Genomic DNA, 20744 nt, shown 5'->3' on the forward strand with positions numbered 1-20744 from the left:
CCTGGATTCAAGCAGAGGGTGTGAGACCTTGTTTGGAAAGTATGAAGGATCGTGTTCATAGGAGCAAGCAAGACCCTCCCTGTCCCCGCAATGAGCCTAACATGTGCAGCACGGGCAGGGCTGCCCTCGGTGCCAGGCACACAGGTCTGCGCCACACCCGAGCTCAGCCGTCCCGCACTGAGTACATACATCTCCACTTGATCCTTCGCCGTAGGGGATAACTCTGCCTCGGGAGACGGAGACCCATCCGACTTCTTGTGTGTCTTCTCTTCTGTAATGAAACACAAGTTCAGAAACCTCCACCAGGTAACTGCCTGGGGCTGTGCAAACAGCACTTGATGACACCGGCAGGGGCTGGTCTGGCTGTAAGGAAGGGCCATCTTTGAAGCAGGAGCACAGGGGGAACCCCAGGGACATCAGAAGAGCAAACCTGTGGCACAAAGAGTGGGCAGAGAAGAGGAGCAGGGCCACCACCATGGACCTTGCGAGGCGGGAGCAAAGGGACCACGTGACGATGGAGAGGCTCAGCCCAGGGAGAGAGAGCAGTGTTGCTCTGAACCACTGACTGTGTCTTTGCGGTTTGCTGACCCTGACTTAGGGTGACCGAACACTTCCCCGGTAAACCCCTGTAACTGTGGGGGGAGGGGCGGGGTGGTGGTCTCAGAAACCTTACGTCTCATATCTAATTAACAAGTGTTTGCAAGAATCAGAAGTTGGACAGACTTCTGGGAACTCGCTCTACTCCAGCATGTCTTTGGAAGAAAAACCCATCTTCGTCCACTGCGCCAAGTGCAGGAGTGTCGGGACAAGATCCATTCTGGGATCCTCACTGGTCAGAGGGGGTGCTTAAACCAGGGAGGTACCCAGTTCAGAGATCAAAGCCCCTGATGCATGTTGGGCAGCACCAGGGATCTCCCAACAGCCGGTTTCACACAGAGCCTTCCTCTGGATACAGTGCCCCAGTGCAGCGGCTGGGGACACGCTCTCGGCCGGCCCCTCAGCTGAGGCCAGAGGTTTCAGAGAAGAGCTGTCTAATAGCCACGGGGCCTCAGGGCCGCGGACGAAGTGCTGCCCGTTTCCAACAGCCTCTGGAGCTTCTTCCCAGCTGGAAAGTGCTGGCGGTGTGGCCAGTGTGCGCGTACGTCACCTGGGGGACCCGCTGGCCTCACCTTGCTCGCTCTGCAGGTCCTTCAGCCTGGAACACAGCTCCTCCACCAGCGTCTCGATGCCCGAGCTCTGTGAGGGGAGAGTCTCGTCAGCCTCCACTGGCCACTGACCGGGGGCTCTCAGGACACAGCTTTACTGTCCTTTCCACAGGAGCAAGCACTGGACCACCACTTATGGGCGTCCGGTTTAAAAATCAGCCATGCCAAGAGCACTCCAAACTTCTCTGTGGGCAAGGCCAAGGCCTGTGACATTCAAAAACTGTGAAACTCAGGAGCTCAGTGTAAAGAAATTCAGGGGGCCCTAGGAGCACAGTGTCAAACTCGGGAACCAGTGTCAAAACACAGGAAACCCCAGAGGCCCATGTAAAGAAATGAGATGGGGCCCAGCTTGCCTGCATGAAGCCCGGGCCAGCAGCTGTCAGTCGCAGAGAGGGTGGCCTGGTCCCAGACGGGAACCAGCCTCTAAAGAAAAGCCATACTGCACACAGACGCCCATCAGTCCCTCCAAAGTTGTCTCCTTTCAAATCCCTCTTGGCAAGACACAGGCTTGAGCGAGCTGAGGATGCAGACACAGCTAGCTCAGCACGCCATTCACAGCACGGCCGGGGGACCATGCAGCCAGCCTTCCCAGCAGCCACTGCGCACACAGCCCTGCCAGGGCAGGGCAGCCGTTGGCCCGGTCATGCCGCTGGTCTCAAGGCTAAAAATAGAACTCAGCCATTCAGTCCCCAGAATGACTCAGCACCAAATGGCCGAGCTTCGAGAAAAGCTCTCGGCCACTGTGTAAGCAGCAGCACGGGGACGAGTGAGGGGGTGTCAGCTGTGCACACCAGGAGCCCCTTCCAGCCCGGCGCTCACGGGGAACCCGGACAGACGAGGCAGCCCTCCGCAGACACACACCTACAGACAGAGCAGAACTGGTCACCAAAAGCGCTCTCTGACCAGTCCCGCAAGCAAGCAGCTGCTTACCACGACATGCAGTGGGCCGGCAGGGCCACAGCTCCACGCCATTCTGGTCGGCAGACCAGGAAACCCACACCAGGGTCAGCTGACACCACGCAGCACGCAGTGAGCCTCCCTGCTCATGACTGCACACCGAGTGCTGGTCTCGGAGAGGACACAGGTCTCTGGGGACCTTGTGTCCTGTTGGACGCAAGCGGCTGCCACAAAACACACCACTCAAATGACCACTTGACCTGGTACCTTGGAAATGACCTTCACACAGAGCTGGAATTCAGCAGTCTGTCAGGACTGGAGTTAGAAGTGTGTACGCACGTGTGTGTACTGGTGTGCATGCATGTGTGTGGTGCATGTGTGGGCACACATCTGTGCATACGTGTGTGGACACATGTATGGGTCTATGAGAACTTGGCACATGCAGGTGGGCCTTCTCCCAACCGATCAGGCCTATTCTTTTCCCTGAACCTTGCGCCCCAGCACCAGGCATTGGGCAGCACCACGCCGCTGGGCTCCCCAAGAGGGTCTGGCCAGGCTGTGAGAACCAAGAGTGAGGGCAGCCACCATGGGACTGACAGAGCAGCAAAGGGCAGTGGCTCGGCTCACCCCCACACCGTCTCCCTCACAGCGCGAGGCCCCGTGTCACACACACGCTCCCAGGTCTGCGCGCGGGAGCCTGGGGACAGACATACAACCACTCCAGGAACCCACTCGAAGATGCCGGGGGAAGAGGTCCCTGGCAGAGCTGCCGTTTCCGAGCCCCCTCCTCCCCAGAGGTGGGCAGAGTGGAACGTTTTGGCCTTGGGGTCCTGAGGGCCTGGACCCCTGCCCACGAGCAGCAAAGGGAACAAGGTCAGCCGGGGGGCAGCGAGGGAGGCCACAAGGGGCGGTGATGAGCCTCGGCCTCGGCCTCCCCTCCATGCGTTCGCACGGCCCCAGTCCCGTCCGAGGGGGCGGGATAAAGATGGCCATCCGAGGGAGAGGAGTGTCCGCATGATGGGAGCCTGCGGTGGGGAGGGAAGAGGACGATGAGAAGCTGAGGGGAAGGGTCTCAGGAAATGGACCTGCCTACTGGTTCCCCTGCTCTGGGGGCTCGAGTGGTCCCTATGACTCCCCACAGAAGCAGGACAAGGCCCATCCCCACGCAGCCTTTCCTGCACGAGCACCTGGCCCCACACGTGGAGAGAGGCCTGGCACTGGGGCCGAGTGGCCTTGACATGGCTCCCAGCTGAGTGCGTTTTCTCAGCTTCTCAGAGAGCCTGGCCTGGAGGGGCAGTGCCACCTCTCACCTGCGATGGAAACCTGGACGACAACGACGTGGCCACCACTGCGGACGAGGAGCCCCCAAATCAGTGTAGACACAGCTGACACCTGTGGCCACTGTGAACCTTGAGTGAACATCAGAATTCTGTGCTCAGTTCTACACACACCGCCACGCGACCGGCAGGCTGTGCCCCTGCAGGCGTCTGCCAGACAGCCATCAGTCGGACCCAAGGCCCATGCGAGTCTCTCTCAATGGCCCAGAGCCGCAGGGCCCCGGGCAAGTCCCTGCACTTTCAAAATGAGCGGCCGCTCAGCAGACTGCTTCATGTACCCACAGGCAGAGCTTTGCTCCCCTGCTAACAGGCTCGACAACAGGCCCATTACCAACACTGCACCATCTTTTAGGACAAGGAAACTTCAGGATCCAAAGTGACAATGGTCGGAGCTGATCTAAACTCTGCTCCTACAGCATTAGGAGTGGGAAGCAAGCCCATAGCACTGAGTGTGTCAGTGGGCTGTTTCCACCATAGCTCAAGACCTGGTCACTTACTGATAAGCAGGGCTGGAAGACAGGGTAGGGGGTAGGGGTGTCTCGGGGATCTCAGCCGAGGCCCCCCACTAACACAGGACGCCAGGGGCCCAGACCTCTCCTCTCAGCAGCCCTGCACTAACAGCACCAGAGAATGAACACACATACACAAACACACACATCTCCAAAGGTGAGGCCCCAAGTGGCACCGTGCATGCTACAGAGCCCAGTGCCAGCTGCAGGCTGTGGTTTGAAGAAATGCAACCTGGACCAGGTAATAGCAAGAAGAGATTCCTAAGATGTTAAATGAGAGATGTGTGTGTGTGCGTACAAAACTGTGTCCTCTGATTACGAGGGTGGTATGCAGCATATATATGTCAGTAAAACCATGTGTTCTCTGGTTATGAGTGTACACGTGCTCTGTATAATATAAATGCATATGGACCGTGTGCCCTCTGGTTACAAGGGTGTACACAGAAGCACACGCCCTCCCTCTGTCTATATAGAAACTGTGTGTACCTGCTCTATAAAAGGAGGGACCCAGAAACTAGGCTGACTGTGAGGAGGGCGCAGGACCTGGCAGTGTCTCATGCTGCTGTGCATGGGAGTGGCTTTGACTCAGGAGACCCCAGGACACCTGACAGCCAGTACCGCAGCAGCAGTACTTGCTTTGAGTGCCACTCTGGGTGAGAGACAAAAGGCAACCACATCCTAGGTGCTCAGGCCACGCAGTCACACCTGTGGGGGACAGCCCTGCCCTCTGCCCACGGGACCAGCAGTGAGCAGTACACTTACCTCATCTGAGGCCGATCGCAGACACCGGACAGCAGCCTGCTTCTTCATTTCCTCCAGAGTGAGGTCTGAACACTTCTTACTCTTGCCCCACTTCCTGCAGGCTCCTTTCTCCCAGCCCAGGAAAATGTCATTCTCCTAGAAGACAGTGGATGTAGCTCAGTGACCGTGGCACACCAGCCACTTCTAGCTGGGCTGTGCCCATGGGCTAACAAGAGTACAGACTCAGAATGGCAGACACGCTGGAACGAGGACGGCAAAGCACGCTCTCCCAAGTGCCAGCCAGACATTGCAACGGAGCCCAGGGACAGCCAAGAGCACCACAGGAAGGAGTGTCAAGGGGAAGGAGGCCAGGGGAGGATGAAGTACCAGAGGGAAGGAGGCCAGGGGAAGATGGAGTATCGGGGGGAAGTACAGGGGAGGTTGGAGTATCGGGGGGAAGGACAGAGGAGGATGGAGTATCGGGGAAATACAGGGGAGGATGGAATATCGGGGAGGAAGACAGGGAGGATGGAGTATCAGGGAGGAGGACAGGGGAGGATGGAGTATCGGGGGGAAGGCCAGGGAGGATGGAGTATCGGGAAGGAGGACAGGGAGGATGGAGTATCGGGGGGAAGGCCAGGGGAGGATGAAGTATCGAGGAGGAGTACAGGGGAGGATGGAGTACCAGGGGAAGGAAAACTGGACAAGCCTTCCTGCACTCCCAGTGTCTCTGCCTGGCTTGATAAATGAGTGCAGCGATAACACCCACTAGAATAACTTACTTTCTGAGGATGAGGTTTGACCCAAGCCCCTCTGAGCTCCATGGTGCCGGGCTCCCACCACCCACAGCTAGAGGCCACACGTACCGCCCACAGCTGGTGTGCAGCCGCACAGCTGATGAAGGACAAGTGACATTTCGGTGAGACCCGTGTACATGCAGTGGCTGTGCGGCTGCTTTAGGATTTGAGGGACCGTCACTGAAGGTCAATTCCTGCTCTCCATGTTGGTCACAATGGTTTAATGCAACAAGGAAACACTCCCTCCTCCCTTCTGAGGTCAACTAAAGCCCAGTGGGGCACAGGGCATGAGACGCCAAGGAGCTGTGGGGCTCTGTTGGGGACAGGACACGATTTGGGGGCAGGAGAGTGGTGAAGATGATGAATGTCCCTGAGTTGCACAACAACAGGGTAAAAATGGTCAATGTGGTGTGACGTACGAGTTGAGACCCACCCAGTCAAACTCCTAAAACATCTATCTAGTAGCCAGCACTCTGGAGCAGAGCTGCTCCAGTCCACCCATCACCAACTACCCAGGGTGTGCTGAGCCTAGGAGTCTGTGCTGGAATGCCTCCAGCAAGTCCAGGGCTGTGGTGCCAGGTCCACTGTGACTCTCAAGTGGCCCGACCCTGCAGGACAGACAACAAGGGCCCAACTGTTTCCCAGGGAGCACCAGCAGCTGACCTTTGTGGTTACAGGTACTTTAACTAAGGTGCCACCAAGACTCCTTTGAGAAGTCCTCAACAGTTTGCTGGTGACATGCCGGCACGGTATCTTTACAATATCAGCTGTGGACCCATTCACAGGCTGCAGGGCATAGGCCCGCTCCCTCCTAACCCCCCCCACCCCCCACCCCCGGGCCCACAGGGCGCACCTGTTCCTGCAGGTCATAGTCGCAGCTGTCGTGGAGCAGCAGGCTGAGGACGTACCGGCTGTAAACCAGGGCATCGATGCCGCACTTCTCCAGCTCCTGCCCCAGCCAGGTCTGCACGGGGCCCAGCGCTCGCAGTAGCGACATCTCGCACTCACACACAGGCTAGGGGCCGCGGATGGGAGGGGCTTCCAGGTGGCACGAGGTCCAGGAGGACGTGGAGGGGGGTGCATGGGCTCAGGTGGCGGCCAGCCGCGTGACACTGGGCATCTCGCACAGCGGGTGTTTCGGTGGGGTCTTGAGGGGGTCTTCACTCCCAGGGCAAGGGGAGCTACCTGGCCTCCAGGAGGAGCCTGCGTCCTCGCCGGCAGCCAGCATCTAGAGCAGTGGGTCTGTCTTCAGGCAGGAGCGGCAGTCCGGCATCCCGAGCACGCAGGGTGGGTCGGTCGCCTGTGACATCACATGGAGGCCACAGGGCGTCTCCGGCAGAACCTGCACCAACGGGGGAGAGGTCGGTGTGCGAACAGACAAGGGACCCAGATGTGCATAACTGCCTGCGTGCGGCCCCTCAGAAGCCTAGTCTCCCTGAGAGATGCAGACCAAATGGACGGATGCTTCAGGGGTCCTGCGAAGCTCTGGCTCACTGGGGAAGAGAGGTGGGGGTGTGGAAAGAACTTACCTGGGGTTGAAGCACAATATAGACACACAGCTGCAGAGTCATTTCAGTGGACACTGCAAAAGGTCACCGCGGACATTCTCCACAGCTCAATGGCCACTCTAGGGCCGACCTTCACCAAGGTCACTAACACAATGTCTCTTCACACCCTCCATTGTTTTCCAGCCACACTGTAGTTGGGAACCTGAGGCCTTCTGATGGCCATCACCCTCAGACCAGTACCCAGACCACTGTCCTCCCACTCACTGGCTCACGGACGCCACCGGAAATGAGGCCCCCACTTTGGCATGAACCTCAGCAGACCACGCAAGTGTGACCACATGTGGGGGGTTCTAGAAGTGTCCCAAGTTGTCATGAGGGGAGCCCCTCCGAGGTGTGCAGGGGGCTCTCAAAACCAGAGGGAACCTGGAGGTCCTTCACAGGGCAGAGCCACGAGGGACGAGACCCAGGTGGTCAGCTGCTCTGGCGGGTGTTGAAGCGGAGGGTCGGGCACTGAGGGCAGATGCCCAGCCCAATGAGGGTGACAACAGAGATGATGACGCTGCCATGTCATTTGCTATTTTTAAAGTCCTGTTTTCGGAATTACAGAACTTGGATCAATGTGATGCCAGCGCTGCCCTAGCTGGCGGCCATTTCCGGATGTCCAGTTAGCCAGCTTGGGCACGGGGTGCAGGTCACCAAGGGAGGAGGAGGGTCGAGTTTGGGGCCTCACTCAGAGTGACTGGTCACAGTGGTCAGTGGAGGCAAGTGAGCAGTCTGGGGGGAATGACCTCAAACATGTCAAGGGCAGCTACACAGAAAAGAGCAAGCGGGTCCACTTCCTGTGGGGAGAGGCCCTCGGAAGCAGGTCTTGGATCAATATAAAAAAGAAAGAAACCAAGTACCAAAGACAGAGCCCAGCCCTCTGGAGCACCGCAACGAGCTAGAGCGAGGTACCCAGAAGAAGTCACCTGACGGGCCACCCCTGGAGAGAAACACAAGCTATGACCCTCCCAGAGAAGGTGGCTTCAGTCACGTGGGTCTGAGCCCTGGGCACCCCCCGGGCCTTAAGAAGGTGCGAAAAAATATATAAATAAATAAATAAATATAAATAAAAAAAAGAAAAGAAGGTGTGAACTGAGCTTGTGGGAGCTGGAGAGAAGGGAGGGGCACGAAGGTAGCACCAGGCAGCCCCTGGTTGTGGTTGTTGTCAAGAGCTGTCGAGTCCATACCAGTCACAGCGACTCTGCGGACAACAGAGAAGTGCTGTCTGGTCCTGCACCCACCTCGTCACAAGCCCACGTTTGAGCCCATCGTTCAGCCGCCATGTCATACCATGGAGGACCTTGCTTTTTGACAAACACTTACCTCTCCAGGGACCGACCGGTCTGACAGCACGTCAGACAAACTCTTGCCATCCTAGCCTTGGCTCTGCTGCTTTTTATCTGTTCATGGCCTTTCCATGTTCTCCTCCAGCACCACATTCAAGCACATCCATGTTCCCCATCTCCCGGATTTCATGTCCCACTGTCCCACGCATAGGAGGTGACTGAAACTCTCGCAGCCTGGGTCAGGAGCACCTTCATCCACAGTCACTCCTTGATCGTCAACAGTAGAATTAGCGCCAGCACCAGCAAGGAGGCAGGAGACATGCCAGAGCTCAGGCCCAAGCCTCCAGGAAGCCACCTGCACAACCGACGAGAGACCCACGTTCCAGAGAGAGGGGAACAGTAGGAACAGAAACCACTGAGCAGTCTCGGAACAACTCAGGCCAGTGGACCCTCACGGGTGGTATGAGCAACTGTAGCCGGACACCGCAGGGAGTGGCCAACCGCTGCAGCCAGACTCAGAAGAGGACCTGGGGAGAAGGCCGTCACTGCTGATGGATCCAGAACGACAGTAGAGAGGACTGCTGAGTTTCATTCATCCCCCTACGTGACACCAGTGGACAACAAACTATGACCAACCCTGCCAAGAACAGGAATTCCAGAGCACGTAGTTGTGCTCATGCAGAACCTGTGCACAGACCTGGTTCATTCAAACAGCACAAGGGGGTACGGAATGCTTTCAAATCACAATGGTGTGTGTCAGACGGATAGTACCCTTTCACCTTACTTCGTCAATCTGTATGCCGAGCAACTAATTCAGGAAGGTGAACTGCATGCAGAAGAGCGCAGTATCAGGATATAGAGGAAGACACCATCTTGCTCCCCAGAAATAAAGGCCAGAGACAACAGCCCTCAGTCTGGATTAACCCTAACGTGAAGGCGAGAGAAAGGCTCACAGCTGGACCAAGGGACAGGCACCCGGACGTCGAGAAGACAGATGCTGTCAAAGCAACGTAACCACCATACCTCGGGCAGCCTTAACCTCCAACTCACAGTGACGCTCTGATTAACATGAGCTTCTAACATGAACTAACAGAAAGGCAGCAACTGTTTCCGAGAGTAGAAAGACCCGTCTTCCTCCCGTGATTTCACACCATTGACCTTGAGGATCACAGCCCCACGTGTAACCACTATGCCACCGAAGATAGGGTCGTACACATGATCACAGACAAGGTGCCACAACAATCCCACTGAGGTTAGAGTCTGCTGACTCTCAACGTGGTTTCATTCAGAATGCAAAACACTGGAGTGAATTAATTTGATCCTGCTGAGCTCTTGAAGGTGGCCTGGGGAGAGGAGCCCTCAGCCAGGGCAGGAAGTCAAGGCCCAGGCCCAGGGTTCCCGGTCAGTGCTGACCTGCCTCCGACAAGGCAGAGCGCCCTGGGGTTCCTAGCCTTTGTATTCCATCCAATGTGGCATGCACAGAAGGTGTGCTGAGAAACTACCCCTCAGAGGGTGCTATCTGCCTCACCCAGCAGGCTCCTTCACTGAGGAGCTTAGCCCAAGACCAGGAGCTTTCAGCGAGGTATATGAACCCTTCGGACAACAATCCTCCAGTGCTCACACTGCTGAGGAAGTCCAGGCACCAGGAGATTGCAGGTTCTCTGCTTGACATGCACTGCGCACAGGCATCCTTTTACCAGGCTCTCCTGGGCACCTGTTGGACATGGATCCACTGAACCGCACTCTCCCCAGATTCAGCAGGGCCTGTCTGCGACCTCGGATGCCATTCCCCAGCTGCCCAGAACCTAGAAGGGGGGAAAGCAGCCTGGCGGGGAAGCAAGTGGCCCTCCAGAGACGGAGGTGCAGCACTGCACTAGGCTGGGGCAAGTCTGAGGGGAACAGAACCAGTGAGCCAGCGGGTCCCATGTGTCAGAGCGACTTCATCGGCCCCAGCGGTCAGCTGAAAGAAAACACTTCCCAGAACCCAGACTATTACACAGCAAATGGATAAATGGATAAAACAAGGTGCACAGATACTTGGTGGCTCAACACGGAGCTTTCCCTGCCCAGGGCCTCCACAGGCGTTCCGTCAGAAATGCGCACACTGGTTCTTGGCATGTCCATGGTGTGCACTCCCGGCGTGTGGCTCACTGAACTCAAAGCTAGTCCTTGTTCTGTGAGCACTTCTGGAGTATGACTGAGCTGCTCACTTGTTAAGAGACACAGGACCCCAGCCCCAACTGACGTGGGTACTTTCAAGTCTGAGACCACTTCTTAGGACCTGGCCCCTTCCCCTGGGTTTTCTTCTAAAAGGAGTCCAGCGAACTAAGGGAGGCCCCCACTTCTCCCAGACCCTCTGCAGCTAGGCCTCAGGGCCACTGTGGGACCCACAGTGCCTCCCATGAAGCAGGGCACCATCACTGCTCAGTCCCAGGGAGGTGGACACACTGTGTGGCTTCCTATCCTTTTTCTCCAAGGGCACCCTCTGCCTGCACCCCGGGCTAAGTAGACCTACGGGGCAGGGCCAGGTAGCCACCAAGGTGACATGAACCAGGCTGCAATGTTTGGCACTTCCACTGCTATGAGCTGGGGTTGTGTTAGCTCCACCCCCCACCCCCCCAGGCCTTAGCTCAGCAGGATCCTGGCAGGCACTCTCCTCAGTCCCATCTCTCTCTGGGTTTGCAATCAGCTTGTCACAGCTGGTGGGATTCTGACAGGCGGAGCACTAACTATACAGACCACCCCGATGACAAGGGACTTCTTTTTAGGCCGAGTCTCCCACCTCTCGGGCTTGGGCCTCCTCATCTTGTTCTAGTTTCCATTTATTGAAATCTCGTCCTTGAAGGCCACCTGATTCTTGGACAGCCCCAAAGAAGCTCTCCCCTTTCTACATAATCGCCATCTACACACAGAGGTTTTCGGGCTCCCAAGCCCATTCCTACTGCACCAGGAGCACTGTGACACTGAGCAGATGGGGTGCCCCATCCAGGACTCCGCCGCCCACACCCTACACACTGGGCATCTAGTAAAGGTGTGCGGAATGGAATAAGCCCCCGGAGCCTGCCTGCTGCCCACCTGAGCCAGTGCCACTGCACTAGTCCTGCAGTGCCAGACCGGCATGCTTTGGCAAGTTGTCTTGCTCCAGAATTTCCAATACAAAACCAGACTGCAACCCCAGGGTGACTGACCACACAGGGTCCCACATGCCACACAAACTACTCTAGATGCCAAACCTGGGTGCCTGGTGAGTCACCCCAGCATTTCTGCTGGTGCTGGGCGCTGGCCGCTGGCCGCACTCCACCTCAGGAGGCCAAATGGGTATTTATTTCCTCCAGGCGTGGAAGTCCTCCGATGGCAGGCATAAGGAAGGCTGGGCCCTGCATCCATACAAGGCAGGTAACTGACCAGCCGCAGGCCCTGCCAGCAGCCTCACTGGGCTGACCTGAGGTGCCCAGGCCACTCCCGCAGTCATGACCTCAGCTTCACCCTGAGCAGAACACGCCCGGTGCCCCCCACAGGACACAGGACAGCACTCAGACCCACAATCGCGCTGCCCACAGAAGCCACGAGGAGCCTGTCTGCTGCTCAAGGGTGAGGCTGTCCCTGTGAGTCAAGGTGTCTCCACTGGTCTCAGGAGCCCTGGAGAGCTGAGTTGGATGATGAATCGGGAAGGTGGCAGAAGTGGTGTCTGTGCATTGGAGGGGGGGTTAGGGGGGGGGAGATGGGAGAAGCCACCAAACCAGGATTGCCAGGACAATAGATCGTTCATTCTGGGAGGAAGTACAAACATGAAGGGCTGTGGACATGCTATCAGCAGAGACCAGCCCCCGGGGAAGATCAAGCTCGGAAGCGGGCAAGGAAAAAGAGGAAGATCCTCAGAGACAGAGTGACCCAGTGACTCTAACAATGGTGAGGGCAGGGCAGGGCACCATTTCAGTCTATTGTACACAGGGTCCTATGAGTCAGAATGGGCTTGACAGCATGGAAGGAAGCAATGATAGAGCCTCACCTTTGGCCAAGGTAAAGAGCTGAGGCCTGGACCCAGTCAACTCCAGGTCACTGTCTCCTGCACCCAGTGCTGCCCTCGAGGGACTTGGCCTAGCCTCCTTAATCCAAGGTACCAGCCTGGCTGTGCCTGCAGGTCCGTCCCCATGGGCTGCAGCTTTCTGAGAAGCTGGCAGGTCTGAGCCCAAAGCCAGTGGCAAAGGAGACTGTTCTGGGCTCCGTCTGCTCTGTGCTCAGCTGGGGACAAGAGTTTCAAGGAGCCTGGCTCCTCTCCACGTGGGCAAGTGGATGCTTGGGAATGGGGCCAGGAGGAAGAGGAATGCTTCCCAAGAGAAGCCCCAATTGCAGTGGCCTTTTTTACAGAAACCACGAGGCCAAGCTTCTGAATCTCACGCAAGGGCAAGGGGTCCATAAGGAGGCAGGAAAAGTCAGGCACACAGTTTAGCGCTTACCAGGGAGGGGCTGCAGGGAAGAGAAGGGGTCTAGGGGTGCTGGGAAGTCACTGGACAGCAGTTTCGGTCGCTGCCAATGCCACACACTTGCAAAAAAGGCGAACAGGCAAAGGATTGCGGCAATTCCATTTACCACAATGAACCCCTCAGGTTGGGGATCTGGTCCTGCTGTTTGGAGGTTTGGGGTCACGGTTTCCTGAGACAGTCCAAGTAACTGCTCTAAGAACATGAGTACCCTTCTACTCTACCTCCTGAAAAGTACAAGTTTCAAGAGGCAAAGATTGATGTACAGTGACCCCATGACAGAGCAGGACTGTCCCTGGAGGTTTCTGGAGCTGTTTATCTGTATGGGAGCAGAAAGCCTCGTTTCTCTCCCACAGAGTGGCTCATGGATTCAAACTGCTGACCTGTGGTTAGCAGCAATATTTGTAACCAATTACACCACCAAGCTCCTTTTCCAAATGGCAGTTGAGTTTTATTTTTTATTGGCAATGGGAAGGTGGGGAGAGGGATCTGACCCACAGGGCTGTGACGTATGCTAATGGTGGTGCAGTAGCTTGGAAAACAGCAGTAGGAATGATGACAGATGCTGAAGAACATAATCAAGTCACTGCAGTGTACCACAGGGATTACTGGATTCAGATCTATCTGATAAACAGGGTTTCATTACAACAAACTTTAAAACAAACAAACAGGCAGCGGCAGGTATGTAAACTAGAAGCAAAACTGAAGTTTACACAACAGAAGTTAACAGCTCCCCAAATAGCCAGTGTCCAGTGTCATCAGAAGGTGCCTAAGGTACATTTTGAGAGCTTCTCACCAAGTGGGGAATGGAGGCTGGAAACAAGTCTTCACCTCCCTCACTGGGTCTACCCTCTGGGTGGTGTTCTCAGAAGGGTTGCTTCCCCCAGCTATTCCCACAGCCCTACATTGTCCCTCAACTCCATTAAAGAGGAAGAGGAGTGAATTACAGTTAAGGATACAAAAACCCTCTTGTTTCCAAGACTGTAACTCTTTACGGAAGTAGAAAGCCCCATCTTTCTCCCAAGGAGCGATTGGTGGTTTCAAACCGCAGACCTGGCGGCCAGCAGCCTCACACTGCACATGTCAGGGCACCTGAATCTGGTGACCGATCGCACTTGGCACCTAGCCCGCCACCGCATGCAGGGATGGTCCACCTGAGCAGGATGCACGGCCCCACACTCACCTTGACTTGTGGCTGCCGCCAAAGTCCAGGTTTGTCAGGGCTGCCTGCCAGAGGCATTCAATGTAGCCAGACCGCTCACCCCAACCCTTGCCTTGCCCAGCCCAATGTCAGCGGGCGCCATCCACTAAGCGTCCCCAATGCCCGAGTCATCCCAGAAGACATTTTGGACGCCAGTGGATGGCAGCGGGCATCATCCCAGGGGTTCCCAATGTCAGAGGTGGGCAGTCGGCGTCCTCCCGGAAGACGAAATGCAGATGTCAGCAGGGTCAGTGGGTGTCCCTGTGGAGCCATTCCTGATGTCAGGGAGGCACAGCAGGCATCACCCTGCAAGCCGTCCCAGTTGCCAAGTACAGTGGGCATCATTCCAGAATGCGCTCCCGACCTCAGCAGGCATCACTGCAAGGAGGGACCTGGTTGCTTACCCCTGCCTCTTCCAGCCCCCAGCAAATCCTGAGTTTCTCCTTCAAGTGGACCCAGAACCAGGGTCTGTCACTGCCCAGCTCCTGCCTTATTTCCAACAGGTCTCCCTCCGCTCAGGCGTGGGCTTGTCGAGACCCTGTGTCCACACCAGCTGCACGTGCCCACCTGAGTCCTGGCTCTATCTCCCACTTCCCTCCCACACACACACTAGCGTGGTGGCCACCACTGCTGCACCTGCCACAGCATGGACTAGGGGTGAGGGTTGGTCCTGGGCTCCATAGTCTGGGGTGCCGTGTGTTGTGTGAGTCTCCAAGTCTGGAGCACTCAAGACTGATTACTGAGCTGCAAGAAAATGCACAGCAGGTTTGCATGGACGTCAATCTCAATCAGTGTGGCGCCCACACATGTGCGTGTGCACGGGCATGCTCTATAAGTCTCTCATTGCTCGAGTCAGCAGATCACTCCCAGGGACAGCAGAGGCTTTGACATCACATGTCTCTTTCTAGAAGTCTACAGAGGAGCAGTTCGCTAGCTGATTTGGGAGGCCCTTTCCCAAGAGCAGGCTCAGAGCCTCTAGTCAAAGAGAAGAGCAGGGGTCCAGATGGGTCCAAGGGACACCTAGGAAGTGGCATTCATTTTTATAGGCTCGTGCTCCTGAAGAGTGCAGAGAAAGACCAATGCCCAAAGCGCTCTAAATACCACCAGCGCTGGGCCCACCCACAGTGACCCCATTCAGGGTTTCCAAGGCTGCACATCTTTCCGGAGCTAGCAGTCATTGGACCGCCAACCCTGTGGTTAGTAGCCCAGTGCCTAACCCACAGTCCCCCGGGGGTTAGAAAGTTTTAACGCGACCATGATGACGCACAGAGGTTAGAACCCTGCTGGGCAAGGTGGTGTTATGGCTGCTTAGTTGGGCACTGACTCCTCCATGAAGCTCACAGAACCCCGAGTGCTGGGGGCACACACGTCACCACTGACACCACGTCACGGACATCTAGTGGGAAGAGGACGCCGAGGCAGCAGCAGAAAGCAACCTGATGGGTAGACCATTAACCAAACGCCTATCCCTACTCAATCTCCTACAGTGACCAGCGACAACAGTGTCATGACAGAGGATCCAAAGGTACTGTGTCTCCTGCTTTCCAACGTTCTTCACAGCTGCGCCACCACGTCACCCACTCGTGACAACAGCCCTCCGTTCTCCACTCGCTCCCACATCACCAAACTGACAGGCCATGAGGTCAATTCCCTTAGACCCAGTTTCCCCACAGAACTCACGGGCTGTTGAGTGAGTGGCTACCACCCAGCAGGCACTCCCCAGACTAAGAACCTCAGACCCTGGCTTCCAATTTGTGCACCCACATTCTAAGTCTCCCAGTGCTCAAACATACACACTCAAGCTAAAGGTGTGGGCACCCAGAAACACGGTCCCAACCTTGCACCACAACACAGAGCCAAATATAAACTACATAGCTTATCAGGACAGAATCCTCTGTTCTTGCACGTCTGGGAATGCCACATTGTTTAAGAACAGGTACAAGTTTCTGGATACAACTTGTCCATCGGTAATGCAATTAAGACTTAAAAATTCTAGTAACTAAGCATCTAGTTACAACAGTATCGAGATTACCATTGCTCTTCCTCTGTGTGTGTGTGTGGGGGGGCTGAGGGAGGAGCCAGTGACAGGAAAGGCCAGCAGACAGCATCAACGCAAGCATTTTCGACAGTCTACAGACATTAAGTGCAAGACTCTGTCGCTAAATGAATAATTATAAGATTAAAGAGAAAACATCTCATCATAACCAGTTCTTTATTCAGTAAGTCAAGTTCCTCTTTTACAGAAAAGCAAAGTACAGTGTAGCAGTCCAGACTGCACCAAAAGACTCCGGTCCCAAGTCCCCCAAAAGCACCCTGAAGGAAGAGCTAGCAAGGGACTTGTGCAAAACCAGACCGAGGAAGGAAGCGTCAAGAGCAGGGGAAGGAAATGGGAGGACAGGCCTAAGGCTTCTGTGAGATGCAAGGGCCCCAACCACAGCCAGCACCGAGTAGGTAGACCTCGGGCAAAAAGAGGAAGGAAACTTCTAGTGCTTCCTGGAAAGTCAATCCACAGGACACTGAGACCAACGGGACCCCTGCCTCTCCTGCCTGGAAGCAGCTTCATGATGCTGAGCTGAGACTCAGCAGGATGCCATCATGAGGACACCAGGGGATGTCGCCAGCTGGAGGCCTGCCCGACACCACACCCACCACAGCGTCACACCCCTGGAGACGGGAGCTCTACAGGTCACTCAGGCAGGGGCAGAGATGGGAGCTGGCAACAGCCAAGGGCAGAGTGGTTGAACACCTGGAGTCAATGTGTTCATTTGGTTCCCGCCCACTGATACTCACCTGCTGCCAAACAGCCTATCCCTAATGCCTAACACAGGGCAGAGGCCATGCAGACCACATCCACCCTGATGCCAGCTTCCTACTGCTCCTAACACACTGACAGGCACCAGGCAGCAGGCCAGAAAAGAGCTGCAGGACACATGGACGCGGCCCTAAGTAACCACAAAGCACACAGCAGCCCCAGGACCCAGCACGTGAACCTTCAACTGGCAGACTGTAGCCGACCTCAGGGGCCGTTCCGGGGCCGAGTGCGGGAGAGGGGGCTGCCCCTTCCTTTTAACCCAGTAAAGAAGGCACCTTGTCAGTCTCAGGAGGACATAACTGAGGGTCAAGGAGGGAAGTCAGAGATCTAACATGGTGACAGAAGCCTGTGTGGAAAGTAAAGAAGGTGCTGAGCCCACCTCCCCCTGCAACCTCAAGTGGGTCAGGCTGCAGAGGGCCCTAGCTTCACAGGGAACAGCAAAGATCCCCACAGTGATTCTGGCAACAGAGGACAGAGATAGGGCAGCAGGCTTGTCTTAAGTCACACAGGGACAGCAAGCACCCAGTGATGGCGGGGCCTGAAGAGCTGCTCTGGCAGGCAGGAGGGGGCACCAGGAGCCTTCAGCCTATGCTCCCAGGGTGACAAGGTGGCAGGAGGGGGGTCCAGGTGGCAGGATGAGGGGACCCAGTGTGACAAAGTGGCAGGATGGAGGGACCCAGGATGTCAAAAAGATATGAGGACCCAAGGTGACAAGGAAGCAGGAAGAGGGGGATCCAGGGTGATAAGGCGGGTACGTGGAAGGACCCAGAGTGATGAGACTGTGGGAGGGGCCCTCAGGTTGACAAGGTGGTATAAGGGAGGAAGACCCAAAGTGACAAGGTAGCAAGAAGGGGAGGGGCTCAGAGTAATAAGGCAAGGTGAGAGGGGGGAACCAGAGTGATAGGGCAGTGGAGGGGGGACCCTAAGTAGTAGGAGAAAGGAGGGGTAGGATGGCAAGGCAGAAGGAGAGTAGGGCAGGAGTCTTCCTGCCTGTGCTGCTGCCAACAATCCCAGAGCACCTTCCCTCTGTAAGCCAAGAGCAGCAGGGACTCTTCTGGGATTGCTGAAACAGACACAGGAGGGCACCAGCCAGCCTGCCCAGGACAGCCAGGGCCTTTCAAACTCCAGGCACAAGTTCTCTTACGGGCCGGCCTGACTCATGAGGCAGAGTAGCACTGCACCTTGAGGACTCCGTGGCAGTGGTCATCAGGGCCATCCTTTGCCAGGCCCTTCCTCCGTGGCACTCTGGTGGGTTGAAAAGCCAACCCTTCAGGTGGCAGGTGAGCACTTCGCCAGTGAGCCACCGGGACTCTTGATACGGCACCCCGCCCCCAGACACACTCCTACCTGCTTGCTCTCCTCATAACGGGCATTGAAGTGTATGTTCTCTTATAACGAACATGAAAGCTTCCCCCCCACACACACACACAATCGTTCCAGGTAGAATGTGCATGGTGTATGGGAACAGAATTCTGCTTTGGATGCCAAGCACATTGTCAGCACATACTCGTTTCCCTCCTCCAATGGGCCATCGAGATGAAAGTATCCTGGCCAGGGGTCAACGCAGACCTGCAGGGCCCCAGAGAGCTACTGCCCACACTCTGACAGCATGGGCCGCCCAGAGCCACCAGGGGCCCGAAGCAAGCTGCGTGTTGCTCACCCGGTGGGCCCACACAGCCATGGGTGCCGCTCGAGAGCGACCAGCTCATCTTCACCAACATTGGAGAAGCAAGGTGCTGAGCTGCTGAGGGCAGTGTGCACAAGGAACACAGCTCATCCCAAGCCACAACAGAAGTCACCACAGAAATACAGATCGAGGTCAGGGAGCAGAAAGGAGCACTTGGGCAGAAGTCATGAACAAAGGAGATGGAATGCAGAAGCAGAGAAGGCGAAGACTGAGCTCAGAGCCAGGGCAAGCTCGGGGTTCTCTGTGAGATGCTAGTGGGTTTCGAGGATCACCAAAAGACCAGAGCAGGAAAGGGCAAGCTGAGTTGTCGCAGCTGGGGCAGGAGTGGGGTGGTGCCACAGAGCACAACCCAGATATTTAGAAAGGTCTGCACCTTTCCTCCTCTCAGCCACAGCCATTCACCCCTCCCACCCCACCCTCCAAGTTGAGACAAGGTTACACTTGCTGCAGTGGGGCACCTCGCTGGCCCTTCATTTTCCGGATACTCAGGACTTGTGTGAGGGGAGCTATGTGGTCTCCTGGATGCTGATGCCCCTGAATGACCCTCATCTGCTACCTAAGCCAAATCCCCTCCAGCACCGACTTCCCATTTCCTAGGGAATCCAGCATCCTGCTGGGCTGGCACAGACAACAGGCCCGCCAGGCATGTGCCCGAGCGGACGCAGCGGGGTCGCTGGGAATCGCTCCCTAACAACACCGGCTTAGCAGGCCTGGAGATGGAGCCCAGGCTCCCGCGCTAGCACCCGCTGCCCCGGGCTGCCAGGCGGTGGGGAACACCCTGACCTGGGATCCCCACTCCCAGCTGCCGCCGCGGGGCCGGTGACCTTCAGGTACCTAGACTCCCAGCTGCATGGCCCGGAAGCCCGGGGAGACGGGGGGAGGGGGAGTCCAGGCAGACTCGAGGGGCGAGGGTGCGGACAGCTAGCGCCCCGCGTCACCTGGAGCAGCAGCTGCTGCCCCTCTCTGAGCGGTCTCCCACCACCACGCTGCGGGCCCACATCCGGAAAGGGGAATCCTTGCTAGGGGCGCGGCGCGCGCGGAGTCACCGGCAAGACCCCAGTTCGCCACGCTCAGGCGCCTCGGCACGGAATGCGCCGATGACCGGGCAGCCAACCGGTCACTCGGGCCTGGCCACTGTTTCGGCGCACGCCCCCGCCCGCGGCTCACTTCTGCAATCGGGTAACCTTCGCCGAACCTTGCGCCGCCCGTCCGCCCTGCGCCGCCATAGGCTGGCGCGCCCGTCTGTCACTGAAGATCCCGCCCACCAGACCCGCCCCGCGCTGCCATAGGTCAGTGCAACCGCCTACCACTGCCAGTCCTGTCCCGCCCTGCGCCGCTATAGGCCGGAGCAACCGCCCGTCAGCGCGCGCCGCCCGCCTCCCCCCCCCCTCGCAGCTCTCCCTTCGCGGGCCCCTAAAGGACAAAGCTGGGGGCCCGGCCATGCCGCGGCCCCGGGGCTGACTGCGCCGCCGCCTCCGCCTCCGCCTCGGGCGCTGCCTTGGCCCCGCAGGCCGCACGCCGACCCGCACGCAGGCCCGAATGACGCTACGGCGCGGCCCCGCCACAGGTCGGCCCATTGTGCGGACTCACGCCGCCCCGCCCCGTCCGCACCCCGGCCTCCCTCAACCCTCCGGCCCCGGCCGCCCCAGCTCCCGGTGCTGCCCGATCCCGACCCGCGACCCGGTCCAGACCTACCTGCCGCGGCGGCCGGGCGCCTCGCGCGGAGGGCTCCGACGCTGCCGAGCCCGGGCGGCCCTGCCTGCGCCTGACGTAGAGCGGCGGCGGCGGCGGCGGAGGGCGGGCAGCCGCCGTTACCCGGCAACTGGTCGTAGCGCCTGTCGGCAGCGCGCCGTATCCTTCCGCCGGCGTCATGACGCCATCGCCCCGCCCTCCCGCCGGCAGGCGAGCCCGATCTGCGGGCCGAGGGGGATGGGGTAGAGGAGGCGCGGGCTCGGTATACTGGGGAGTGTGGGCAGGGGCAGTGAGGATGCGGGTGCTGGAGCGGTAGGAGGGGGCATGGCGGGAGCCCGAAAGGCCGCGCGGGGAGGGAGAGGCAGTAGGGGAGAGACAGGGGTCAGAGGGCATGGAAGGGCAGAGGTAACTAGAGGGGGCGTGGCTGCAGGTGAAAGTTTCTTGGGGGCTAGATTCAAAGGATGGGGGCAGAAGGAACAGGACAAGGGGTTATGGATCAACAGAAGAATTGGGGGGACGGAATGAGAGTAGAAGAGAAGGGAATCCGAC

General features: G+C 57.5%; 1 protein-coding gene across 2 annotated transcripts in view; it reads right to left on the reverse strand.

The window, feature by feature from the left end:
* KIAA0232 (KIAA0232 ortholog) overlaps positions 1-20331 on the reverse strand; it is a 35151-nt gene extending 14820 nt beyond the window's left edge. For both annotated transcript variants that reach the window (XM_075544664.1, XM_075544663.1), the window contains exons 1-5: positions 20199-20331; positions 6340-6828; positions 4711-4845; positions 1170-1236; positions 190-271 (exon numbers count right to left, since the gene is read on the reverse strand). In XM_075544664.1, coding sequence (XP_075400779.1) covers positions 190-271; positions 1170-1236; positions 4711-4845; positions 6340-6483 — 428 coding nt within the window. In that variant the 5' untranslated portion in view covers positions 6484-6828; positions 20199-20331. The remainder of the gene's footprint in view (positions 1-189; positions 272-1169; positions 1237-4710; positions 4846-6339; positions 6829-20198) is intronic.
* Between the last annotated feature and the right edge of the window lie 413 nt (positions 20332-20744).

The sequence above is a fragment of the Tenrec ecaudatus genome, chromosome 3, assembly GCF_050624435.1.
Source record: "Tenrec ecaudatus isolate mTenEca1 chromosome 3, mTenEca1.hap1, whole genome shotgun sequence".
Classification (NCBI taxonomy): domain Eukaryota; kingdom Metazoa; phylum Chordata; class Mammalia; order Afrosoricida; family Tenrecidae; genus Tenrec; species Tenrec ecaudatus.